The 22,267-nt window shown below is 35.0% G+C and overlaps 3 protein-coding genes across 4 annotated transcripts; 2 read left to right on the top strand and 1 right to left on the bottom strand.

Annotated features, from left to right (window-relative positions):
- Positions 1-900: 900 nt before the first annotated feature.
- On the bottom strand, positions 901-7,325 carry LOC122603888 (heterogeneous nuclear ribonucleoprotein Q). 2 transcript variants are annotated; one of them, XM_043776733.1, is made up of 9 exons: positions 7,183-7,325; positions 3,498-3,978; positions 3,303-3,419; positions 2,647-2,787; positions 2,386-2,562; positions 2,074-2,281; positions 1,770-1,945; positions 1,501-1,586; positions 901-1,401 (listed from the first exon to the last, which is right to left on the bottom strand). In XM_043776733.1, exons 2-9 carry the CDS (start codon positions 3,942-3,944, stop codon positions 1,152-1,154), a joined length of 1,602 nt encoding a protein of 533 aa, XP_043632668.1. In that variant the 5' UTR covers positions 3,945-3,978; positions 7,183-7,325; the 3' UTR covers positions 901-1,151. The 2 variants fall into 2 exon arrangements, with proteins under 2 accessions (XP_043632668.1, XP_043632669.1); XM_043776734.1 differs by having other exon boundaries at positions 3,498-4,525.
- A 3,609-nt stretch (positions 7,326-10,934) lies between these two features.
- On the top strand, positions 10,935-14,299 carry LOC122604998 (very-long-chain enoyl-CoA reductase). The gene is made up of 4 exons (XM_043777859.1): positions 10,935-11,318; positions 11,398-11,437; positions 12,185-12,939; positions 14,063-14,299. The coding sequence occupies exons 1-4, from the start codon at positions 11,250-11,252 to the stop codon at positions 14,129-14,131; spliced, it is 933 nt and encodes a 310-aa protein (XP_043633794.1). The 5' UTR covers positions 10,935-11,249; the 3' UTR covers positions 14,132-14,299.
- Positions 14,300-17,911: 3,612 nt separating this feature from the next.
- LOC122602904 (actin-like) lies at positions 17,912-21,316 on the top strand. Its single transcript, XM_043775516.1, has 5 exons — positions 17,912-18,006; positions 19,089-19,158; positions 19,241-19,634; positions 20,193-20,806; positions 20,992-21,316. Exons 2-5 carry the CDS (start codon positions 19,099-19,101, stop codon positions 21,055-21,057), a joined length of 1,134 nt encoding a protein of 377 aa, XP_043631451.1. The 5' UTR covers positions 17,912-18,006; positions 19,089-19,098; the 3' UTR covers positions 21,058-21,316.
- The last annotated feature ends 951 nt before the right edge of the window (positions 21,317-22,267 follow it).

The raw sequence follows: 22,267 nt of genomic DNA on the forward strand, positions 1-22,267 counted from the left end.
TTACGAACAATCTATCATGAATTGGAATTCACTATCTATTTGTTGATGGTATACTACCCGGGCCAAGGTCTTTGGTTCACGACAGATGTGTGTGAGTAATAATTGTATACAAATATTTGATGGTTCACTTAACGCCCTAAAATACAGATAACGGTGTTAACAAAACAAATTTTGTATAGTAACATAGTTTCATCTTTATCTAGACATACAATAGGCAATGTATTAAATATGTGGAAAAAAAAATTTGTGATCCTATGATATCTTAGCGTTGGTTCTAGTAAATCTGCAGGCTAAGAGCCAATGAGTTCATTGCTTAGCCAGGGTTCAATAAAGTTTTACCGAACTAAGGGCAGAAAATTGCCACCCTTCAGTTGTTTGGACCACTCTCAGTGAATTGATTAAAGGGATAAATATCTTGGAATGTAACAAACTTTGAATGAATATCTATAGTAGAAAATAACTAAGGTTGTGTGTATTGTATGTAAACAACTCGAAAATAATATTAATTGTATGTAAAAAAATGTATTCAACCAATTATAATCAGACAAGAGTCACCTTCATATGGTTGCCACATATATTTTCTTATATACAATAAACATTTTTTAAAGTTGTTTACATACAATACATACAACTTTAGTTATTTCTTATTATAGACATTCGTCTAAAGTTTGTTACATTTTAGGATACATATTCCTTGATTAAATGGTCATGGTTTCAGGCCCATCATTTACTTGAACTTTAGGTGGTGCCGTGGTGGTGTGTTTTTCTCCACGTGCATGTACCAGCCAAGAATGACCGAGATTCGGCCACGTCAATAAGCATTTATATGATTATGTGGAAGTAAAAAAATACTTGACCACTATGAACGTTTGAATCATATTAGGCCCGGAGCAAAGAAGATGAAAAATGCATAACACCATCCATTACTGTTGCTGTCGCTGGTGCAGTTAATTTTAGTTGTAATATAAACAACAAAGTTTTATTATTCAAAGCTCACAAAGTAGGATTGGCAAAGACGGGAATGGAATATATATGCTAAAGCAATTGACAATTGTGATTAGAATTAAGTTCAATCGTTAATGTCCTCCGGGTGCTCAAGTGCTGTGATAAGTTGAATGAAAAATAGTTGGCGATCCACCTTTGCTGCAAAGCTAATAGGGGTTATAGCGGCTACGTCCACGACCACCACTATCATTATTACCACGCCTATTGGGACCACCCGAACCGCTTCCTCCACTACGACCGCCACTACTATTTCCACCTCCACTACGACCACCACCACTATTTCCACCTCCACTACGACTACCACCACTATTTCCACCACCACTACGACCACTTCCACGTCTTTGATGTTGTGGTAGTGCTGGCGGCGGTGTGAGTGGCTGCACACCTGGTTGTTGCCTATGTCAAAATAAAATTAAAGAAAAGTCACCAAGACATCCAAGAACAATTTACCTACAATAAATCAGGCAATCAGCTCCACAAAAACTTTCCACTTACAGGACATATCCGATCCTTCCATCGGGCAAAAGCATTGGCATCATTGCCATACCAGCAGTTGAAGGCCCCCTTCCATAGATAAGTGGCTGCACACCAATTAGATTTGCAAGTCATGAACCATCAACAGAGTAAAAAACAGTTTCATTGCTAAAAGATTTTGGTATGCCTCAAATAAATGATTGAAGAAACAGACTACAGAGATGCAAATAAATTGTTTATGAAAACAGACAAATTGGAAACAAAAGTAAAAAGGAAATGGAAAAGAGCACCTGTGTATATCCTGCACCATAGCCTGCACTCAAAGCACCATACGGACTTCCTACCAAACCATACCCAACACGGGGAGGGTAGCTAGGAAGTAAAGCAGCCTTCTGTGAGCTTGAAGATCCTCCAGATGATTTCTGGTCTGCTTGTGGTTTAGCAAGAGAGCACTCCAATACTTGACCTGTATATAAAAGATAAAAGGTCATATTAATCAAATAAAAGACACATCAACCCCATACGACACCCCCATCGAGACTAGACTATATCATTGATGCTTTTGTTGTTGTGAAACAGGTCGATTGACAATACCATTGAGCTCGTACTTCTCAGTGTTCTTCAGAGCCTTCATAACGCTTGATCTCTCTGCAAAATGAACAAAACCAAACCTACTCTTCTCATGGCCCGCTTTGGCTGGCGGAAGGACTACTTTCGAAATCTTCCCATGGTGCTCAAATATCTTTTCTAACTGATCTTGGGTCACATCTTTAGGCAAGTTCTTTACGTAAACTGCCTTAACCTGCATAAAAAAGAACATGAAGCAATGCAGTGAGTGAACTTCAATATAAGCTGAAAAGTAAGATTAAGAACATGAGATTCTGTTAAGCTTGATAAATAGAACACCTGTGAAGAAGCGGCTGAAGACTCCGCATTTTTTGGGTCAGCCCAGCTCACAGTTGGGGCATTATCATCGAGCTTGAACTTTGGTTTCAACATCTTTTGTCTTGAATACTCAGCACAGGCATGGTTATAATACTCGATGAAAGCGAACCCACGGTTCCGCCTAGAATTTTGTGGATCCTGTTAAAGAATCGGGAAAAAAAATTAGAAAGATGATAGCCATAACAAGCAAATACATATAATTCAGCCAATTTGTATCCAAACCTTTAGTAGCTCTACAGAATTGATGCCTGGTCCAACGTTTTTGACAACCTTTTCCATGTCATCCAGTGTCCAATTTTTAGGTACGTTACCGATAAATAACTTGTGTTTAGCTTGTGAAGTTGAACACTTGACCTTTTTACCCTGAAACAAAGATACAAACCAGCAAATTGATGTCAAGAAGCTGCGGAGGAAAAAAAAACTGAATCCGCTGGATCTTTACATATTAAGATTACCGTTTAGTAACTACAGCTTAATTATTAATATAATTTATAGAAGTTTTCAGGTGTCAACTTCACTCATTTATTCATCAATCCATCTGGGTTGCCTATATCTCAACCAAGTCAAATAAACAGAATTATAAAGAACTGGATAGACGAGACATGTTGATAGTGTTATTCTAATAAGACGGATCACATAACCTTTTATAAAATGTTAACTCAAAGATTTATAACATTTTTGTAATAACATTGTTGCTGTTACCATTATTAACACATTAATGATTTCTTAAAAAACTTTAACATAGACAAAAATAATATTGGATCAATCCTGACATGTTTTAACATGTACTACAGAAATGACATGTTTCAACCCAACTTATTTGTGACTAGTTATCCAAGCCACCCATTTTTCCACCTCTAATAATATATTTATAATACCTTTAATTCCTTATTATTAAGCTCCTTGATAGCAGTTGAAGCCAAATCTTTAGTCCTGAAGGTTACAAAAGCATACCCTTTGTTCTGACTTGCATCTTTATCTTTCATTATCCGCACCTGTCATTGTTTAAATAACATTGACAGTTGGTATCAAGTAATATACACTTTTCATGAGAAAGAGAGAGAGAGGGATACCTCTGTGACTTCTCCGATAGATTCACAAAACTCTTTAAGATCTTCTCCAGAAGAATCAAGAGGAATTCCACCAAGATAAACTTCTGAGCCATAAGGAGGAAGGGCTAAAAGTTTATCGTGTATTTTCTTTAAATCCTCTTCTTCTTCAGCATATTCCATTTCTTCATCTTTCACTTTATGTTCATCTTCAGCATCTACGTCATCCTCCTCATCCTCTTCTTCTTCTTCTTCCTCTTCCTCAACTTCTTCTTCCTCCTCTTCCTCCTCTTCCTCCTCCACTTCTTCCTCTACTTCTTCGTACTCAACCTCCTCTTCACCTGTGTCCTCATTATCTCCATCAAAATCCACCTGCTCTTCAGGTTCAGATGGCTTCTCTATCTTGACATCCGTTGGTGGCTCCTCAACCTTAACAGCTAACATGGTTCTCTTTGCTCGTGTCCTCGGCATAGTATATATTTAGGAACAAAAGCTTGAACAGCAACTGGGATAGATACACAGAAGCGAGAAGCATTTACAGAAGAAAGAAGACAAGAAGGGGAAGATTGAAACAAAATGGAAAGGGGAAAGAAGAGGAAACGTGAGAAACACAGTGATTGGAACGATGCCATTAGGTGTGGATTAAGGAGTTTAAACGGCAATTATGTTCAATAAATGGATGATAAATGTATATTCAAGATTCAACAGGATGGTGATGCTCATCAGTTTCAAAATCAATGAAATTAATGAATTCGCAAAATCTAGATATCAAATGATATGTGAAATCTGTATCTAGCTTTTAGATGTACAATCTACCATCAATGCAATTAACAACAATGCCAAGAGAAGGTGGAAAAGCAAATAATAAGGTTGAGAAATCAAAAATACAAGAATATATGTTAATGCATCAGTCAGAACAACAGCAAACTAAAGACTGGAACATATGTCCAGCCATGGTCAAAGGAGAGCTACATGGATTTGTCATGAAAATTATAGCTAAATGGCAGCAAAATTTATCAAGATCGAGATTATTTTCCTGTTCCGTAATCTGCCTGCAGCAAGTTAATGCACAGGAACTGAGAATATACTCACCAATGAGTAATTCAAAAATGCACAAAAGAAGCGCATAATATCATATAAAGCCAACTCAAAATTCAATCAACACATAAGAATGTGCATGAGAATCAGATCAACTAACATTTGCACCGTCCATAATTTCTATTACTTTCTTAGAAAGAGAAAAGATATGTCCTATGCAGCACAACTAGGGCTCGCACCAGCAACTACATTCTAAGTTCCAACTTCACACTTCTGCATCTATATCCACTTATCCAGATATATAAGATGCAGCACTGCTGGAGCGTAACAAGCAAGTTACAGATATTATATATGCAGATCTCTAAACCTTACTGCTATCCCTCATCACTAGGATACATAAAAAGGAGTGCTCACTAAGAAACTAAAGAGCTTTTTAATAACTGTGAGCAAAACCATGTTAAAACAGCTACAATCATGTCAAGCTGATAAGGAGTTCAACAAGTAACCAACACCACATTTTAACCTAGCAAATTGACTTTTCTGCTATCCCTCATCACTAGGATACATAAAAAGGAGTGCTCACTGTAAATTGCAGTCCACAAATTAAATTTAACAATACTACACACCTACCATCCATTCTTAAGAAACTAAAGAGCTTTAAAAAGTCAATTTGCTAGGTTAAAATGTGGTGTTGGTTACTTGCTGAACTCCTTATCAGCTTGACATGATTGTAGCTGTTTTAACATGGTTTTGCTCACAGTTATTAAAGCCATCATCATGGCTATCTTAGTCACAAACTCTAGTAATCAACGATGATGGCCTAGTTCAGTATGTGGTTGTTGCAGCCTTCTGACTTCTCAAGGAATCTAGCATTCTATTATTTGTTAATAGTGTTGGTTTAAAAGTACTTTTACTGCATTATTAGATTGATAGCTTCTGTTGGCTTTCCCAACTGTCTCGTGTATTTGTTTGTCTTCTTATGTATTCTTTTTCTTGATTACTTTAGACGTAAAGCAACTAAGCAACTATATGTAATTTCGGGTGTTTCTAGCATATACAAGAAGATAACATCCCCATTATCGATATGGGGGTTGCAAATGTCTAATACATACTTCCGCAGTCCTGCTATTCAGTCCACATACCCACTTTAGATTAAAAAATATACAATCCTAACATTCTCTAGCAATACAAGCGACTGAAAAAACAAAGATAGGCTGGTATGTGGTATCCGACTATCCACTTCTACACAACCTTTAGTTTTTGTAGTTAATAGTTCCAACACGCTTAAGACATCTAGGTATCCTGCCTGCGGTTATTTCTACTCCTAGATGACTCTAAACACAACTAGCATCTTCAAGTAAACTTTAAGATTAAAAGGGAATATGATTAAGCCTCAATTAAATTGCACTCATACCACAATCCAAAAGATACTTATTCCCCCCAACATTACCTCATTTTTTCCCACTTCCGTGACCACATATTCCACCCTGTGTTCATCCTTCCACTTCCAATACCCCTCTATATAAGCTCGATTAGAAATTTAGAATGAGCCAAGGTATAACATCGACTGGTGTTGCTTAGCTTATCGACGTATAGTTTTGTCCTCTTCTAATTCTTTAGTCTTTTGACATTTGTTAGAATCCCACAGCCGCAGAAAAGCTACATCAATGACTTTATCATAAATTTTACTATAAGAAGACAGGACACTTGTCCGTACTCGGTAGTCTTTAGGCTTCACGTAATGTCAGACTTGATAGGTCTTCACTTATCACTGGCAAACTCTAGCTTATTGCAAGTTAGTTTGTCCTATGTTGCGGCACTTCAGGGATCAAAATCCATCTTCATCATACTATTCACGTTTGCTTGTTCAGTTGCTCTGTGACTTTCTTTAGTAATAAAGTATGATACATTCTTTGAGTACGTGATGCTTATATACATGACACTCAAAAATACTAGTATTCCTATTTGTTTTTCTTAAATTTATTCATATTATCATCTAAAAGAAGTTATTTACCTTTTATGAAGCACATAACAAGAATATCATAGTTAATTTTTTTTATGAATTCTATGATGAGTATGTTAAAGAACCTAACTGTCGCATGACGATCAAATTCAATTAGAGTATCGGCCTTCAAATAGCGAGTTGCTGGATGCCCAAGCGCCGTGCCCGTGGCACTTTGGCACACTCCATGGCTAATACATGTATCCCTAGTAATTGTGATTTCTAAACCCTAACAAAAATCAAAAACAAAGACTCGATAGTACAACCATAGACGAAGGTTAACAAAGACCTTATAAACAATATGTGAAAGAAAAAACAGTTAACAAATTCTCTTAGGCCCTTATATGTTTCTTAAATCAGCATTACAGCTCTGCTATTAAAGGCTCAAAACAGTCCATACAGATCTCCGCCACAGGCATAGTGTGTGAGTTTCAGGTATTCCAAATTCTCTCAAAATCAATTATTTTAATGAACACCTACCTTATAAGAATTATTAACACCTAAATCTAAAATAAACAAAAGTTTAAGCACTGTGTATGAGCTTCATCGGCAACAAATAGCTCAGTAAATCATAGTTAATCAGATATCACTATTTAAATACTATTTAATTACATGTATACAGCTTCAATTATAAAATTTTGCGAAGAAAAGGCTTCAATTATATGTTACCTGGATCAAGCGGTGAGTAAGTGTGATCTAGAACGACGGTAATACGACAATAATTGCCGGCCGGTGAAGAGCGGCGCTGAAACCTGGAATTTTTAGTATTGTTAGACTTTCCCCTTATTATTATTTATTGCAGGTTAGGTTAAATTGTGTCCTTCTTTCAGTCCTTGTAATATTTTTATCTATATTTATTTATTTATTATTTATAATAATATAATATATGATATTATTTCACAGAAGGAAGACAATTTATTCTTGTTCTTTTTTTAGTATTTTATTTTCGAAAATGATAAATTTAATTCGAGTCATGCATAAACATTTATTTATAACGTGAATTTGCTGGCAAATGACATTTACACTCTTATTTTATTCTTACTTGATTATCAAAAATATCGATATTTTGATGGTTGCTAATCCCATAGGCGGAGTCAGGATTTAACATTGAGGGAGCTCAACTATATTATTTTGTCGATCGTTGTGTATAATATAATGTAAAAGACATAATCATCTAATAAAATGTTAGTAAAATAGATTTTGATGCCGATAACTTACTTTTATGGGTCGATGTAAAGGTTTTATTTGCACTCTCATGACTAAAAATCAAATATTTATAGTTGGGGTGACTCGGTTCGAAAAGACATTTATACTGATCTGCTATGAGCTAGCCTTATAATTGAAAACATGGACAGTTGGCGAGCCTAAGCACCCACCAGTCCCCCTATTAACCGCGATGACCCGCGAACCGCGAGAGCATAAAAAAAGAAACTGTGACCCGGCCCGTGAAGGTCCGGGTCGGTTCGGACGGGTCACAGGGTTTCTTCACAATTTTTTGGTTTTTAGCTTCACCGGATCCGGCCAAACCCGACCCGTCCCGTCCAACCCATGACCCGCGAATGCACTAAAAATGTAACCCGCGACCCAACCCGTTAGGGCTTCAAGCGGGTCGGTTCGGACCGGTTCCGGGTCGGGCGTAGATTTTCGGGTCTTTTGCTCATCCCTATCTAAGAATACATGTAATTTGTATACATTTATTATTGCGTAAAACAAAATTTTATTTGGTTCATTGTATATAATTATCTCGCAAAATTCGATAAATCGCGTAAGCAACGAGCTAAATGTTGATGTGGGGGTCACTCATTGTCACGTCTCGGAGGTCAGATGGTGCCACATCAACATCCACCCAAATTCTTACACGATTTATTTAATTTTTGCAGGTTATTTACATATAATGAATCAGATGAAAGTTTTTTTTTCACACAATAAAAAAATATATCTACAAGTTACTTACATCTTCAAATATTTAACCACATCAACTATAATATCTTTTCAACTAATATTAACCAAAAAGGTATTATACCAAATTTTGTTCATGTTAATATATATCAACATCAGAGAGACCTTTAATAATTAAGAGCTTAATGCATTCAATTAAAAAAAAATTCCGATTTAATAAACAAAAATAACCGTTAATTGCCTATTTTTTAATTATTACATATATATAGACATTATTTATACATTTAACCACCTAATGCATTTAAAATTTAACGATTTAAAAAAAAACGGCCCTATTATACTATCCAAGTAAAAGCACATCTGGTCGTACTAACTTTTGCTTATATTTTTCTTCGTTGTCTCATTGAAATATAATAATAATAATAATTGTACTTAGTACAAGTGTACAACATGAATTACAAAATCAAATAAAGCGTGTAAATTTGCCATCATCCAATCTTTGATGGTGTAAGGAATCGGTCGGATACTAAAGTATTACCATCACACATCTGAGATGTGACATAATAAATGACTTCCGCATCAACATTTAGTCTGTTACTTATATAATTCGTTCAATTTTGCAAGTTAATCTCATACAATGAACCATATATAAATTATTTTCATACAATACGAAAGTGCACAAATTTCATAAATCCCCAAATATTTATATACAAATAAAAGTTTTAATCTACTATTAAGATGAACAAGTACAAAAGTATCAACTGTTTAGTAAATTTGAAAGTTTATTGAGTACATGAGATAATAATAATAAAAAAAAAATCATAATATAATTGTATATTTGTATCTATATTATATTATAAGACAAATTTCATTTTATTAAAATTGTAAGTTTCAACAATTTATCAAAACCACATTACCGCCGCCATTCGCCGCCTCCACCACCGTTGCGTGCCATCACCGTCGCCGCCAATACATTGCCACCATCACCGCACGCCACCACCAAGTGTCATGTGACTCACCGCCATCGCTATTACACCATTGAATCGTGCAAATACTTTTATAGTAAACAAAAGAATTTGACTATTTAGAAAAAAGTTATAATTACTTATGTTATTTTTTGGTTGACAACTTGACATAGATGCAACGATAGCTCAAAAAGGGTGTGAACTTCATGAATAGTAAAACAAATATTTGCTTTCATTTTGTTACAACAGAAAGTAATTTAATTGCCTAAACTAAAATAAAAATATACAATCTAAAGTTTTTAGAAGAAATAGAGCTGCTAACAACTTTATGCTGTTACATGTGATTTTCACTTTTTAGTATTACTGATTAAATTTGCTTCAAAATTATTTAATAGCTAAGCATATTGTTAAAAACATTTATAAATGTCATGTCATGTCTTTATACGGTTTCGTTTGGGTTTTTTTCTTCTTATAAAAGACATTGGAGGTGAATGGAGTTCCTAACGCGAACACAGTTAAGATAATATATGTTAGACTCTCCCTATGACAAATCCACACTTTAAAAAAAATATTATTCTATTATTATTTAATTTATTATTCTATTATTATTATTAAGGTCTTTGACCTTGGATTCGAGAAATTCATAAGTGTTCGAATTCCACATTCTACATTTGTTGGAGTGGTTTGTTATGGGTTTTTTCCGAGAGTCATACATGCGTGGTTCAAGCTCTGCATGTGATGTATCAGATGCTAACCGCTAATTGTGAAACGACACAACTCGATTAATAGAAAAATAAGGATTTTTTTTTTATTTTTTTATTTTTTTTTATATATGCCCACTGCGCCGCAGTGGGTGGATGCAATCCCCACTGCGCCGCAGTGGAAGTGACATGCTCCCTAGACCGAGAATCCCCCAATTTCCCCAATTCAATTTAATAATAAGAACCCTAATTTCTACAATAATTAAAACTATGATTAATAAGAAATTTACCTTAATGTCTCAAGAACAAAAATCATGAATTCAAGCCCTAATTTCTCCTCCTTCTTCCTCAAAATTTCAGCCACCACCACTAGGCATAAACCCCACTTTTCAATTTCTTAGATGAAGGAAGATTATTATTATGATCAAGCTTTGAAGAATTTCTTGAATTACTTGGAGAATTAGAATTAAGGTAAAGATGGAATGAAGAAAAGATGAATAATGAAAAGGGTTGGTGGTGGAATTGTGATTCAACAAAAAAAAAAGTGTCTGACAACTTTTCTAAGTGCCACGACCTAAATGAGTTTTTGTGGGTATTTTACCCGCTATCTGCTAAAGTTCCAACTAAAACAATCTCATATTCAAAAATAAAATACTAGAAAACTATTTTAATGTCAAAACTATAATATAGGTTAATTTTCATTGGCCTAGTAAATTTAGGATGTTACAAATTGGTAACTACTATTTGAAAATTTGCATTTATGTTTTTATATTTAGATTTAGGTACATCTATCACCTATCAATCACCTTCTCATTTATTGAATTCAACAATAGATAGATAGATAGATAGACCAGGGCAGAGTCAGATATGTACAACACCACCACTGAGTTATAGTTGCTCGACTAGACTAGACTAGACTAGACTGGTTAATTAGCTCATCAACTTCCCACCTACACGCTTTTAAAATTCCTCCTCTCCTCCCATCTACATCTAATTTCCAGATTTATTTCATTATCTCCCTCGTGGGTCCTTATAATTACTTTCCACCACCCAAATATCCATAAATCACCCCCCCTCATACATTTCCTCATAGATCTCATTTTTCATTATTATTATTAGCGTTGTTTTCTCCGTTTCTTTTTAACATTAGGGTTTCTTAATCGCCGGAACAATGAAGGTCACCGTTTTCACTCGGAGCGGTAGGGAGCTGATCAACGGCGGTCTTGTTCTTGATGGCTCTGTAAGCTCTATTTCAATTTCATTGTCATTTTGGTTGTTTTAATAATGTTTTCCGGGTTCTAAATTTGTTTTGGGGTCAGGCTACTGTGGCTGATTTGCAGGAAGCAATTCATCAGAAAAGTAAGTTATTCATATATACTCGTAGTTTATATCTAAATATTAATATTATATTTATCTTTTGAATTCGGTTTGTTGATCCGAAAAAGTTAGTATATATATATATAGGTTTCGGCGAAAATAGGGTATGTATTTAGTAAGTCTGCATTTGGGTAGCCTAGTAAGGTTAGAGGCGCAACTAGAAGAGTTGGCCGTATTCCTGTTATTTCATCAATTCGATTGCATATGTCCTCAAAGCTATTCGATTGACTGGTTGATTTTGTTGTAGTAATAATCTTTTTAGCTTTAACTGAAATGAGCTTTGGATAGGTTTAACGTTACCAACTTTCCCGTGTGAAGTGTGATGCTCATAAATTAAGTATGAACCCTTTTATGGGGCAGATTAAGTTTTAGATGATACGATAGCTTGTATGTTGAATAAGCGAGAAGTTCATTTTGGTTTTGTATATTGAAGATAATCAGGTTTTAGAAAAATGGGTCATTTTGAGTTAGAAAACTAGCGAATTCTTTGGCACCCATAAATGAACCGACAAGGATACACTAGAAGTATAGGATTAATGGATTATGATTGATCTTATTTGGGATTTAATATGCTTACTTTTGTATACCTTTTGCCAACTTTATGTCTTCCGTGTTTTGTTGTTACCTATATTATCAGTACTAGGTTGTTAAATGCATGTTAGTTTCAGATGTTTAATTATGTAAATTTGTTTAGCGTACATGCAACTGATATGCATATTCTGGTAACAGTCAAGAAATACTATCCTGCCAGACAACGTTTGACCCTGCCTGTTCCACCGGGGTCAAAGGAAAAGCCTGTTGTTCTTCAACAGAAGAAAAGTCTCAAAGAATATACAAGCGGAAATTCAGACACCGTTACTGTAGTGTTTAAGGACTTGGGCCCACAAGTTTCATACCGGACACTCTTCTTTTTTGAGTATGTGGGCCCACTGATCCTCTATCCTGTTTTCTATTACCTCCCAGTTTATGAGTTATTTGGCTACAAAGGCGAACGTGTTATCCGTCCAGCTCAGACTTATGCATTATACTACTGGTGTTTCCACTATTCTAAACGTATCATGGAGACCTTCTTTGTGCACCGTTTCAGTCATGCAACATCACCAGTTTCAAATGTCTTTAGGAACTGTGCTTATTACTGGAGTTTCGCGTGTTATATAGCGTATTATGTTAATCACCCCTTTTACACACCTGTAAGTGATCTCCAAATGAAGATTGGACTCGGGTTTGGGCTGATTATGCAAGTTTCAAACTTGTATTGCCACATCATACTGAAAAATCTTCGTAGTCCAAGTGGTAACCAAGGATACCAAATTCCACGTGGGTTTTTGTTCAATATTGTCACTTGTGCGAATTACACAACCGAGATTTATCAGTGGTTGGGATTCAACATAGCAACACAAACAGTTGCTGGTTATGTCTTTCTTATAGTGGCTATTTCCATTATGACTAACTGGGCACTGGCTAAGCATAGTCGTCTCAGGAGGGTAACTTTCTTTACCTTTTTACTTAATGAGCTGATACTAATGGCCTTTGGTTTATTGAAATTAGTTATTGCTTAATTAAGGTAGCAAAATAGACTGGTCTGGTGGGTTGGGTAACATGTGAAAACAAGGTCGGGTCCAGGCTTATAATTTTCTTAATGGTTAATATGGGCCGGATTGGGTTGATGTTATACATTTTTTGTTCAGTTTTCTGTGAGTAATTTGTTTGTTGAATACGAACTCATTATTAAAATATTTTACTAGTTAATTTGCATATGGTTCGTCATGAGGTTATATGGATTTACACACTTTTGGGTGACTTTTAACATGTTTAACCAATTTGACATCCTACTCAACTCTACCCATTATAAGTAAATGGGTCCAACTTGCACCCTCCCACTTTGAACCAACGACATGTCTTGCTAATGCTCGATTGCTCGTACATGTCAGCAAATTTACCGCTTTTCTGACATTCATGTAAGGCTTCAGGTGTATAACATCATGAGTATTTATTGTAGTTTATAGAAATGTGATGAGCAATTTAACTATCAAGTCCTTCAAATGAACCCCATGGCTGGCGGAGCGATGATTTGGGTTTTCCATGTGTGAGATCTCTCATTTAAATAATGAAAAAGATCTCACCAAGTTGAAGAGAAACCACCTAGAGGTGTCTATAGGGGTCGGTCGGGTTGTGTAACAGGTCAAAAGGGTTAGTGTAGAAGGTCATCCTAGTATGGAAACAGTTATCGACCACAGTTTAAGAAAACCATAGAAAATAAAATTTCAACCCAGTTGACTGGTTATCTCCATTTGACCTGTCCTTGGTTTGGCTAGGATTTACTTCTGGCCCGTTGGAGATTACAAACCCAAATGGGTTAACATTGCTATTTATAGAAAGTTGCATAAGACCTTTCTTTGCAGTCAATGCAGAAGCAAGAAGCCTTGATGCCCATAGGGTCGCCCTGTTCCGTACTTCCATATTTTTGAAACAAATTAGCTTTAGCACTTTACTTTGCAATGGTCATAAAGCATACTGCTAGCCAAGGATGACATATATGGTACATTTAGTTCTCAATAATTATTAATTTTTGCTCTAATACCATTCTTTTCCATCTGTTTGTTGCAGCTTTTTGATGGGAAAGAAGGAAGACCCAAGTATCCTCGCCGATGGGTGATATTGCCCCCATTCCTCTAGGTGACTACAAATATGGGATGTTTCTCAATATCGTTCGTTTTGTATTATTTAGATGTGGTCATACCACAGCTTCATTCTTGTCTGCAGATCTTTTACTTGTTTAGAACTTTGGTTTCTTTATTGAACGCGACTCATAAAACTGGTAATGATTACTTTTTCTAGGTCTAAGTTCTTTTAGCACATGTATTTGCCACATATGGCTTTTAAATCTAGCTCATTTGTCTTTGCTTGTTCGAGTCCTTTTATGAAATCTGTACTGTTGCAAATTTGCAAAATCTTGAATTGTTTCTTGCATTTTAAATGAGATTTTTTTTCAATTACCCCTCCTCTTGTTGCCCTGTATTTATTGATCCTGTCGGGAAACGTCAAGATCTGTTATATTTTCTGAGAAACGAGTATGGAGAAAGAAAGCTACGAGCCTACGAGTGATTGTAATTAGTTCTGTTACATGGAAGTGATATAAATAGATGTCACGGAGTAACATGAAGAATAAAAGCTAAACGACTACCAAATACCAATATGACTTTTAAATTCGTAAAAAATGGTCTTGATTGCTAACATAAAATTGGATCAAACATTGTAATGCGACTTGCCTATTCTATGTCATTCGACCATCTCTATTGAATCAGACGAAGGATCTATCTTGTGGCTAGTCTAATACTATTATGTTATGAACTCGTTGCAAGACTTCATGTAATAATAAATTTATACGAGTAATATGTATGGCCCGTTGCCACTTGCGAGGATCTATGACTCTATGTTGTGGGTCCATTGTAGATCCTGCTTGCTCACCCTTATTATTTTTCAACCACGCATTACTTCATGCTTGAATTTGAATGTGTGGGTAGTCTAAGGTTATATTTTTCAACCAACCTTAACATGATTGAATTCGAATGGAATATGCACAGCAAGATTTTGTATATATGACAGCCTTGATGGAGAGGTTGCACGAGGGTGGATATATGATAAATACATGAATTACTCGTATTATTATTGATTACAAATATAACCTTTTCAAAGATCGACAACTGTGGCATTGAAAAAAACTTTATTACAAAAGGAACCGTTCAATGTCCTCTTCTACAAATTTTGGGCTCAATATCTCGACGGTGTATGAGGGAGGTTAACATGTAAACAGAGAGGTTGTTTTCAGGTTTTACCTAAATGGTAAAAAAGGACCTCCCGCCTTTGCATGAAATGAGGATTGAACATTGATCTCTGTCTTCAGATGTCAGGATGTTTACCACTGATCTAGACCATGCTGCTTAAAAAATCTTTGTTACAATATCTAGTTAAAACCTGGTTATCTCTGGCATACAGTGTTGGAAGTTGATTTCCAAAATCAAACTTTACAATAGTTTACATATCAGGTCATTACTTTAGATTGACAATAATAATTAATTTAAAAAAGCATATATACATCGGTTAAAGCAGAAACTTTTCATCCAAACTTATGTTATCATATCATAATGTTAACAAAATTATAATCTTTTATGCATTTAATTATTTAAACATTTCAATTAGCGCATATGACGCTTGAAATAACCGAAAATTTTAATCACTAGAAAATAAGTTCATTATGCAACTTTCTAATTAGAAAAAAAAATCTTGAAAAATTTCGAAATAACTACAAACTCCATGTAGGCCAACTTAGTTGATTTATGTTTGTTTTGGTTCCTTTAAATCAACTTGGTTATTTTTAATAATTCTCATAAAGCATTTTGTCCTTTTTGAAAATCTCAATTCATGATTTGAAGTACCTAAAATATTCATCTTCTTTATTCACTAATTTAAACATCCTTATATACATATAATACCCTTAAATCTCAACCACTTATTTTCTTTTTTCTCTCCTCAAATCTCAACCATTCATTTTTTTTCTCTCTCCATAAATCATTTTATTCATCTAATTCATTCAAAATCGTTTATCTTAAAAACCGTATATCGATAAATTATAAACATTGTATGAGTATTCTTAAAATTTCATGTTCTTTCATTAGAGATGTCATTCGATATACTTTCGACGAATTTTTAAATGCGCAAGCGGATCCCGTTCGGATAAAGCATTTGACTATCACACTCTATGACTTACCACCTCCTATGACCTATCACCCTTATCAGCTCAGCGCCACAATGCGCGGGCACTTTCTCTCGTAAAGTAAGAAACAGATTAATAAAGACTAGTTAATTAAGTTTTTTAGATTGTTATAAAGTTCTGATAGATATGTAGAGATTAAATAAAGGTTTATGTCTATTTCTTGCTTTTAAATGTGTTCTCTGAGACACAACACATGGGCTATAAAGTCTTTCTGCAGACAGAAAGTGGCAAATTTTATGGGATACCAACGCCCCGCAATGCCTGCTTTGTTTACATGCAACCAAATTTTGCTCACTCTAAATACAAGTGTACTTATTTATATATATACTAAAAACTAAACTGGTTTTACAAGTTTCTATACACATGGTATAACTACACATACATGCAATTTTAACCTTTTTTTCTTTTAAACCCCTAAAGATTTTACCTTTTACATTTAAGTCCATCACCTTTTACTACTTCACATTTTAACTCCTTAAAGTTTTCTCTTTACTTTTTAACCCCCAAATTTAAGCCCATCACCTTTTACTACTTTACATTTTAACTCCCTAAGGTTTTCTCTTTACTTTTTAACCCCCAAAGTTTTTTCCTTTTACAGTTTAGCCCATCAACTTTTACGTCTTTACCAGTTAACCCCCTAAAGTTTTTATCTTTTACATTTTAGCCTATCAATAAAATGTTTTATTGTTACAATGTCAAATAAATGTTTGTTGGTGACTTTATCAAATTTGTACCAAAACATTGTCATCTGAAAAGATAATCAACTTGAGTCTCGCCGCAAGGTGTGTAATATAATCTGCGGCAATGTGTTTAAGCTTAATGAATCATTGTCCACGACGTTACTATAAAAGCTCTGCGGCAACGCGCGGGTGTTTATTTCTAGTAAATACTAATTACAAAGAGGACAATATGATTAATGTTTGTTTTAAACCTATATATCCTTTTTACACTACTTTTTGATGGGAGTAAAAATAAGTAAATCCTTTTACAGTGACTTTTAGCCCGTTATGATAACACAAATGGATATTTGGCAAAAGGTTTATATATGAACTTTGTAACTATATAGTTTTCTAGCAAATTCGAATTGAAAGGATTATTAGAAACAAGTTTTTAAGTACATTGTCACATATTTAGCCTAAATATTATATTCCGTCTATTTTATAATCTTTAGACCATACGATATATATTACGGACCATGTTGTTGCTTATATGAACAACAATAATATCAATCTTTTATCTTTTAAAATATCCGAAGTAACCCTTTAAATCAATTAATTTTATATCAATTATCTACATCACTTTACGTCGACTCTATCACTAGCAGTCGCCCCCACCACCACACTGTCGCGTCACGACCACTGTCACATTACGTGGGTTCGGTGCTTGTATGTTTTAAAAAATAGTTGTTACTTGTTGGGAAAAAATGAAATTCTGAAATGGATTTATTTATGATAAAAAAAAAAAAAAAGATTAACAAAAAGGTGAAAATAATTTGAAAAAAAAGGGGGGGATTTGTGGGGGCAAAAAGACGACGTGTAAACCACCACCCTCCATCATAAACGATATATTCATCATATCAAATCCATCAACGGCCCGCATCAATTATCTGATCATTTTAATTCTTACATCTCTATATATACATTTTCCTCGCGACTAACTTAAAACACTTCCATTGAACAAGTTTCAAACATATATATATTAGCTACATTAATAATATCCAGAATCAATCATCATAATAATTAATATCCAAAATCTTTTCTCTCGATCAATCAGGCCGGTATGTTATATATATATACATGTTCATTAATTCATGATTTTATATTTGTATTCCATTTATTTTGAGAATGCGATCCGTTTAGTGATATTACTGTACGCACGTACGCTGATCATATTAATTACGAATACTAGTCTGTTACATTTTCTCTAGCTTTTGTTACGTGTATATATAGTACGCATGTATATATGTTTTCAAATTCCAATATTATGGTTAGCTTCTTGTTTAAACCTTCCATATATCTTAAATTCTGTGATGTTTTTTCCTTCTTGTTGTTGGCTAGCGCGCTTTTAATTAATTGATCGATTAGATTGGACTCACTTAATTACATTGAGTTAAAGATCCATGAAAAACGTCGTTTCTTTATATATTTACAAATCACGTTATTTGGCTGCATTTGATTGAATCTTTTATTGCCGAATCTGTCCTGCAGGTTGCAGTCCAAGCTTCTTTTATCTATTTGTTATTTACAGTCCAAGGCCGGGCATATCAATGTTTTTAGATAGCAGATACCATATGTTGTCATCTAATGTCCATTTTCCCTTGTAGTTTTCGATCCACCCTGATGTTGATCCCGTGATCAATAGGTTAACGTTACTGATATACCTTCTATTATACTATCTGGCCAGCACAATAGATTAAGTTCTCACGTTTTAAAACGGCCCAAATGATTTGTCAATCGCATATTAATCTAAAATCATGCCGACCACACTTTTTGTTTAACTTTAATCGAATCAAGTAACATTATTAAGATGGGACAAACAGACCAAACGAGAAAACTCTTGCATAGATAATTTATGTTGCATCTCAACCTGTATTGATGATTTATGTTAGATGGTTTGACTAAAATCGTATAAAATTTAGTAAGTGTGACGATTATAATAGATTAATAGTATTCGAATAGAATATGTTTGATGCATTATTGTAATTGAAATTAATTTGTACAGCTACAATAACTGGATCACATATGTACCTATTTTTTTTCTAGCTATAGTAGAATTGCCTTTTTTGAGGTGTATAAATGGTAGTAGTATTATTTGTGGGATTCCGCCACAGGCTTACTGAAGCTGAATTTTGTTCTGTAGGTAGCATAAAATGGCAGAATCAGAGGAAATCCAGCCACTTGTCTGCGATAATGGAACTGGGATGGTTAAGGTACTCCTTTTTGCTACACGAATCAGTAGAAATTCAAATGATTCCGGATAGTAAGTCTAAACCAAGTAAATTTTTGTTGCAGGCTGGTTTTGCTGGAGATGATGCTCCAAGGGCTGTGTTCCCAAGTATTGTAGGTCGACCTCGTCACACTGGTGTGATGGTTGGAATGGGTCAAAAAGATGCTTATGTTGGAGATGAGGCTCAGTCCAAGAGAGGTATCTTAACTCTGAAATACCCAATTGAGCATGGTATTGTCAACAATTGGGATGACATGGAAAAAATATGGCATCACACCTTCTACAATGAGCTACGTGTTTCCCCAGAAGAGCACCCCGTTCTCCTAACTGAAGCACCTTTAAATCCAAAGGCCAATCGTGAAAAGATGACTCAGATTATGTTTGAGACGTTCAATGCCCCTGCTATGTATGTAGCTATCCAAGCCGTTCTTTCCCTGTATGCCAGTGGCCGTACTACTGGTAAGCATCTCATCTTCCTCCATAAAATCCTCAAATGCTGCAAGGTCTTTTATCTTTGTCCAGTTTGCGTCGTTCACTCGGATATTTAATGTGAACTTGCCATCTTTTTAGAATTTTAGAACCATTAGAGAGGTGTTGGTTCTCTTTCTGTTCATCTGATTATGTACGTGTCAACAAGCAGTTTTGGACACTAATCTGTTTCATACCAGCTGCAACAAAGTGAATAAGTGATTAGCTAAGGATGAACTATAACTTTACAAACATACTTCCATTTTACAAAACATCTCATCTTACTAATTCCAAAAAATAGGAGTGAGTCGATGGATATCCATTGTGGTACCGAGGCTAGGGTTCCCTCATTACCCTTTTAAAAAAAAAAACTATGATCAGAAATTTACCAATATGTAAACTCTGTTAGTTTCTAAACAATAGAAGCAGGCAGACCCAAATACTATCTTTAATTTAGACTGCGTTTGATTACACTGCCTATCTGTCCTTTAGTTCGATCCGAATTTTGACAAAATTCACAATTGTATTCACTTTAGTTGTTCGGCGCAGGTATTGTTCTTGATTCAGGAGATGGTGTGAGTCACACTGTTCCCATATATGAGGGTTATGCCCTTCCACATGCTATCCTTAGATTGGACTTGGCTGGACGTGATCTCACTGACAGTTTAATGAAGATCCTTACAGAGCGTGGTTATTCTTTCACCACTACAGCAGAACGAGAAATTGTAAGAGACATGAAGGAGAAGCTTGCTTACATTGCTCTCGACTACGAGCAAGAGCTTGAGACTGCCAACACTAGCTCTTCTGTCGAAAAGAGCTATGAGCTTCCTGATGGGCAAGTCATCACCGTTGGTGCTGAGCGTTTCCGTTGTCCAGAGGTCTTATTCCAACCATCATTAATTGGAATGGAAGCTGCTGGTATTCATGAGACCACATATAACTCCATCATGAAATGTGACGTGGATATTAGGAAAGACCTCTATGGAAACATTGTGCTTAGTGGTGGTACAACTATGTTCCCTGGCATTGCTGATAGGATGAGCAAGGAAATTACAGCATTAGCCCCAAGCAGCATGAAGATCAAGGTTGTTGCACCACCCGAAAGGAAGTACAGTGTCTGGATTGGAGGGTCCATATTAGCATCACTAAGCACATTCCAGCAGGTATGTGTTCTTCATTTTTTTATGATCAAAATAAGCCAAATATAATGCATTTGACATGTTTGATACAAAACATAACCTACATTGACCACTTGATAAGTAAAATAGGTTGAATATATCACCTCTAGCAAAAATGAAGTGCTGTTGATACTTTCTCTTCTAATCTATGGATGTAACCATTGATGCAGATGTGGATTGCAAAGGCAGAATATGACGAATCTGGTCCTTCAATTGTGCACAGGAAGTGTTTCTAGGTCCATTTGAAGACATGAAGTAGAACTTTCAACATTTAATCTTCACATGTTACGTGTTATGATGTCAAATACATTGTTTTGTCATGTTAGGGGGTTGAAATCGAGCGAGACAATTGTTGTAACTTTGGCAATTTTTTCATTCCAATCTCAGTTTAGAAGCAACATATCAAGTATTTTGATTTTTCAATGATTGAGATTGTGATGATTTTAGTGGCACGTAATCCATCAATGTTCATGTAATTTGGTTGCTTTCAGCTTACAATGCCTCAATTACTCGAATAGAGTCGTATTTGACCCTTGAATTTCCGTTGCCATCCCCCCCCTTTCTGGATGAGTTGCAAGAGGTTGTTTTAGCCTTTGGCAGTTGATTCATTCTGATGACTTTCTATCAGGGTTTTGTTATCATTATCTGCATTGTTAGGAATATGATCTTGTCAACTTATGATACTAGAAGCCTATCCATGGGATGCGGCGACGGCGGGTGTTGATGGTGGATAGGTGGTGGTGGCGGCTACATCATTGGTGGTGACGACGGCGAAAACTGTAGTTTATTGATTTAAAAGGAGCGGTGTAATTTTAAGAGTTGTAAATTAAGTTCATTAAGGTATTATATGCATTTCAATTTGATATTATAGATATTTTAAGTGAACATTTTTAAAATAATAAATAAATTAAAACATTTTAGGGTCATCAATTAAGTAATTGTAAAAAAATGGAGAATACAAATAGCTCCTCATGACTTTAGTTTATACGCAGTGACAGGAACTCATGATACTGACATTGCTTTAAGATTTACCAAGTTGGGCATAATGAGGTGCAAGACTTGGATATATGTTTATTTTGCTTAAAAGTTAAAACCTTTGGTTTACGTTTGCATCCAATAATTTAAACCATCACTTAAGTCTCCTGATACTATAAATAACATTTAATCTTCAATAATTTAAACCAATATTTAAGCCCCCTGATACTATAAATCACATTGAATTTTCAATAATTTAAACCATCACTTTAAGCGTCCTGATACTATAAATCACATTTAATTTTCAGTGCGATTGACTTCATCAAAGTCACACGTGATGAATTAACCACTTGCATAAAAAAAGCTTGCTTTTTCATCAAAGAAATCAGTAATGCAGGAATAGTCCCGAAATGCACAATGTGTCCATTATTCATGTACTAATGATATTTATGTACATAGAAAGCACAAGGT

The sequence above is a fragment of the Erigeron canadensis genome, chromosome 6, assembly GCF_010389155.1.
Source record: "Erigeron canadensis isolate Cc75 chromosome 6, C_canadensis_v1, whole genome shotgun sequence".
Taxonomy (NCBI): domain Eukaryota; kingdom Viridiplantae; phylum Streptophyta; class Magnoliopsida; order Asterales; family Asteraceae; genus Erigeron; species Erigeron canadensis.

Excerpts from the sequence above, each read along its gene's own strand:
- LOC122603888 (XM_043776733.1), bottom strand. The coding sequence starts at position 3,944 with ATGCCGAGGACACGAGCAAAGAGAACCATGTTAGCTGTTAAGGTTGAG. Across the intron at positions 2,788-3,302 it reads TTAATAATAAGGAATTAAAG|GGTAAAAAGGTCAAGTGTTC; the intron begins GTATTATAAATA and ends TCTTTGTTTCAG. Across the intron at positions 2,563-2,646 it reads ATTCTGTAGAGCTACTAAAG|GATCCACAAAATTCTAGGCG; the intron begins GTTTGGATACAA and ends ATTCTTTAACAG.
- LOC122604998 (XM_043777859.1), top strand. The coding sequence starts at position 11,250 with ATGAAGGTCACCGTTTTCACTCGGAGCGGTAGGGAGCTGATCAACGGC. Across the intron at positions 11,319-11,397 it reads GTCTTGTTCTTGATGGCTCT|GCTACTGTGGCTGATTTGCA; the intron begins GTAAGCTCTATT and ends TTTTGGGGTCAG. Across the intron at positions 11,438-12,184 it reads GGAAGCAATTCATCAGAAAA|TCAAGAAATACTATCCTGCC; the intron begins GTAAGTTATTCA and ends TTCTGGTAACAG.
- LOC122602904 (XM_043775516.1), top strand. The coding sequence starts at position 19,099 with ATGGCAGAATCAGAGGAAATCCAGCCACTTGTCTGCGATAATGGAACT. Across the intron at positions 19,159-19,240 it reads ATGGAACTGGGATGGTTAAG|GCTGGTTTTGCTGGAGATGA; the intron begins GTACTCCTTTTT and ends TTTTTGTTGCAG. Across the intron at positions 19,635-20,192 it reads TGCCAGTGGCCGTACTACTG|GTATTGTTCTTGATTCAGGA; the intron begins GTAAGCATCTCA and ends TGTTCGGCGCAG.